The sequence below is a fragment of the Trachinotus anak genome, unplaced genomic scaffold (genome assembly GCF_046630095.1).
Source record: "Trachinotus anak isolate AG129_WGS33_773 ecotype Australia unplaced genomic scaffold, CSIRO_AGI_Tana_v1 ptg000007l, whole genome shotgun sequence".
In the NCBI taxonomy this organism is placed as follows: Eukaryota; Metazoa; Chordata; class Actinopteri; order Carangiformes; family Carangidae; genus Trachinotus; species Trachinotus anak.
The window spans coordinates 19,589,408-19,594,029 of NW_027273858.1; the positions used below are offsets into that span (position 1 = coordinate 19,589,408).

The 4,622-nt window shown below is 41.1% G+C and overlaps 1 protein-coding gene across 1 annotated transcript; it reads left to right on the forward strand.

Moving 5' to 3' along the window:
* Window positions 1-803: 803 nt before the first annotated feature.
* LOC139623218 (GTP cyclohydrolase 1-like) lies at window positions 804-3,512 on the forward strand. Its single transcript, XM_071481264.1, has 6 exons — window positions 804-1,173; window positions 1,405-1,514; window positions 1,614-1,669; window positions 1,778-1,809; window positions 1,916-2,000; window positions 2,862-3,512. The coding sequence occupies exons 1-6, from the start codon at window positions 897-899 to the stop codon at window positions 2,989-2,991; spliced, it is 690 nt and encodes a 229-aa protein (XP_071337365.1). The 5' UTR covers window positions 804-896; the 3' UTR covers window positions 2,992-3,512.
* Window positions 3,513-4,622: the final 1,110 nt, after the last annotated feature.

A 4,622-nucleotide genomic window follows, 5' to 3' on the forward strand; every position in this document is an offset into this window, starting at 1 on the left:
TAGTTGAGTATAATGTCTTTCATTTGACTGTAAATGAAAAAAGTCAGTTATGTCATGTCATACTGAGAGCTGCTTCTAATACTTTTCCTCCATATTTATTTTTATCATGATCAGACAGTTATGCATGGCAAACACCGGCTACAGGAAACCTAAGTGTCATAAGAATGAGGTTTGTTCTACCCTCCTGTTTTAATCTGCAGTCATGGTCCATGGTGACCTTAGCTCAGATAAGCAAGCCCTTGATTATCTACCCTGATGTCACGGGATCAGCTGGTTTGTGGCATCAGTTGTGAGATCATTTGGAATTGATTTGCATGTTGATCAGATGCTTCTGTTGGGAAATTGTAGAGTTATTCCAATGATTGTAGATCTCTGTCTGCCAGGACAGTGAGACTGGGATAGTCTGAGGTTACGTGGAAGAGGTTAAGCACAACATTTTATGAAAAAATGAAAACTTGTAAGATTAATTCAAACAACTATCATATATGGGCACAGATGAATCAGGATTCAGCAATGACGCTGAGCTTGGCTGGGCAGGAGCACCACAATGGCCCTTTTGCTTGTCCCTCTTCACTTCTCCCCACAAAACCGAGATAGATACGGTTTGATAGGTGTAATCTAGTAATCTAGTAATTTTCTCCTGCTAAAACACAGCAATTCTCCTCATTACAGAGCCCCCCTCTGGGAAACTGGAAAGGGTAAATTATCCACAGGTCATTTACTCCAGGAAACTGTTGCGTATTTGTTTGACTGTTAAAGAATTGCCCGAAGGGGTCTCCTCGGCTTTAAAAACCAGCGGGGTTTCCCTCCTGAGACCGCTGATCGAAGGACTCACAACAGGGGCCCATCTATCCGTGTCCTGCAGCGTCTTTCATTGAAAGCAACCAAGAGCCAGAATGGAGTTTCATTACGCCAGAGAGGTGAACGGAAAGGGTCCCGTGGCTATAACGTTGAGCAAGTGCCTTGAGTCTAAACATGGTGATTTGCGCAACGAGGAGAAAGACCCAGAGGAAGCTGAAGATTTGACCGGGTTGTCTTGCATAGAGAAAGCGTACAGCACCATACTGAGCGAGCTGGGAGAGAACACTGAGCGGGAGGGACTTTTACGCACACCATTACGCGCAGCCAAAGCCATGCAGTTCTTCACAAAGGGCTACCAGGAGACGACCCAAGGTGAGTGCGCAGGGGACAAGCTTTTCACATGACAAAATTCAGTAGCGGTCAACATTTGCGGCCTCACTGCAATAAATCTCTGCGGTGTTGTTTTATAAAAGTAAGTTTAAGATTGTGTAAACGCAACTTTACGCAAAGGCGCGTCACTGTCCAAAATTAAGAGTGAGAAACATTATATACAGAAAGCTGGTTGTATGACAGAATGCATAACCAGCATTTTCATCTGCACAGCTATAATGAACGATGCCATCTTTGATGAAAACCATGACGAGGTGGTGGTTGTCAAGGACATCGAACTGTTCTCTCTTTGTGAACATCATCTGGTGCCCTTCTTCGGGAAGGTAAATGGATGAAAGGGTTACCCAGAGTCCCGAAACAATCTTTTTTTTCTTGTTCTTATTGTTTTTGTTCTTATTGTATGCCTTGTTTCACTGTGTCAGGCTCACATAGCGTACATCCCAAACAAGAAGGTGGTTGGTCTGAGCAAGCTGGCGAGGTAAGGGATGGCAACACACACACACACACACACACACACACACACACAGAGCAAAAATGAAACAAAACAAAACACAAATTTTATTCACTTTGTTGTCTACTTTTCCAGAATTGTTGAGATCTTCAGCAGGAGGCTTCAAGGTAAAATATGTTTGACTTTACTCTTTTATTTTCATAATCCCCCACCGCCACCCCCACCCCCACCCCACCCCACCCGTGTTATATTCACTGCGTTTTTTCTCCACAGTTCAGGAGCGTCTAACCAAACAGATAGCAACAGCCATAGATGAGGCACTGAAGCCTGCTGGTGTGGCAGTGGTGATCGAAGCTGCGTGAGTTTTAACTCTTCGTCTTAATCTTAACACACTCAGATTTATTTGCAAAAAAACCTTGGTTTTTACTGTATTCTGCTTGTGGAAGGTAAATTTACAAAAAAAACCATATTGTTCTGGTTTCGTGGTTCAGTATATGCACCAAAAGACGACATATCATTAATGGGATGTTGGCAGTTTAGATTCAAACCCCTTGAATATTTTAAGCAACATGAAACAATCCAAATGAGAATATACACAATACGTGCGTCCTGAGGGGAAAGGAGCGACCGAGCGAATCAATGCGCTGCGCACAGCTCTGCCAAGAAGCGGACAAACGGCACAGATCACAACGTTAGACATCTTTTATGTTACATTATGAGAAGTGTAATTCAATATTCGGTTCACTATGAAAATGTGGTGGGGCCAATTTCGTGCAGGTGATGAATGGGAAACACAGTGGTGGATTTACCAGGTAGTAAAAAAGAGCGCTTCTCTCCAGAGCCTGGTTTATGTCCAAGAGACGATGCTCCGACCTTACGAGGCTGTTCTCTAATGTTCCACCTTATCCGAACATCTGAAGCGCAGTTCCAGTGTATTGCCTTAAAATGACAGTGAAATACTTAAGACCAAGTTTTTGTTGCTCAATAGTGCAACACTGTGCTCTGCCTCACGGCAGCAATGCGCCGACAATGCGCCTGAGCCTTCTTCATTACAAGACCAAAACATTTAAACAGCGCGGGGGCTGGTGCCCTTAGTGTTTAGATCAAAATGCTACTAGTCACTTACACTTTTGCAAAAATGTTGCAACACTAAGCTCCTCTGTATAAATCATATGCTTTGGACTCTAACGCTGAGTTAAACTGTCTCTTTGAATTTCAGTCACATGTGCATGATGATGAGAGGAGTGCAGAGGATAAACGCCAAGACTGTAACAAGTGTCCTACTGGGAACTTTCCAGAAAGATCCCAACACCCGGCACGAGTTTCTTTCTCTGATACGTTGGAAATGAGAAGTTTTGATCTCAGCAGGCAGGTTTACAGAGGGACATGTCCACACCCTTGGATCTCCCCAGAAGTCTATATCTGCCAGTTTTTTCAGTGAAATGCTGTTTCATCTGTCTCCATGTGGGGATGGTTGTAATCTCACTTCAGATGATATTTTGTGTAGGTGCCTAGCTCTGTTGGAATACATGAAATTAATCTAAAAAAATAACTGAAAAATGAAGTCTGTGGATATGAAGTGATGTCATAGTATAATGGCTAAAATGTGCTTCAGGTGGATTTCATAATGTAAATGAAATGATTTATAATTGAAAAAATATTTAAGGCATTTTTTTCTTTCTTATTCTGGAATATGTTATTTTATTGTATGCTGATGAACAACTATACTGTGTGCTATATGGTGCTATATGGTGCTATGTCTGGTCATGATGGATTATAATTTCAAAACATTTTGATACATCAGTGTGAGATATTTATTTACTTGTACAGTCAAAGTTCACAAATCAATAAAAACTCTTGGTGCCTTTAATTTTTTCCTTTGTTGTCTGATTAGTCTCTAGGTGGCTGATCCTAGACATTAGAGAGCATTTTGCACTGAAAAGCAGTTTCTGATTAACTTCTCCTGCACGTCTGTGGACTGTGGCAGTAAACACACAGGGGAGAAGATGCAGACTGCACACTGAAAGGCTCCACTCCAACATGGTCAACCACAAACACAGCACCTTCTTGCTGTGAAGCCACATTGATCATCAGTGAGTCACTTCATTGAAGAGTTGAAGAGCCCTGCATGAGACATGTGGCTGTAACGGTGTGGAGTGAATCATCTTTGAGACGGTTCTTTGTCTGCACATCCAACATTTTAACATCAAGTACACTGTGTTGGGTTTTTAGTTACTGCTCATTAATTGAGAAATAAGCTTTAACAAAACTAAGACACATTATATTAAAAACTACTCTCAGATTTAACATACATCTGATTGACACATGCATAGGAATAGTAAAAGAAAATGTTTGGCAAATCACTTAGTGGTACTTAAATGACACAGTTGCTTGTACTAATAAGAAGCATTGCTATTGGTGGCTGACCCTAGTGAAACTTAGTATCAGATCAAAACCAGATTTGATGGTATTGTGCATCCCTAATGGAAGTTACATAACTGAATATGGCTAAAATGTTGTTATTTTCTTTAACATTTAGACAAAATCTATGAGTCAGAGTGTAAGGTTACATGATAGAGACGCTTTATGTAACTGTGAAACAAAGGCAGCTGACTTAAGAGTAGCGTGCATGTTAAGGTGCCCTCTAAGCAGAAAGGTGAGGGAAACCCTATACAAAGAGGCAGCCAACGAGTGGTGCTACTGCTCCACACTCATCCCTGGGAGTGGCATTAAAAATAATGTGAAGAAATGTCTTCACTAAATGGATGAAAATAAAAAGGAACCTATATAAATATATAATATATAAGGATATATACATCAACATAGAGGATGCGTGTGCATTCATTCAAAAATAGGTAAGAGTTTAATTCTGTTGACCTGCTTATCAAGTCAACCCAGTGATGTCTGACCCATTATAAACATGAACGCCCTTAGTTCCAGGAATAAACACAGCAAAAGTTAATTTCACAAATGCGTTTCA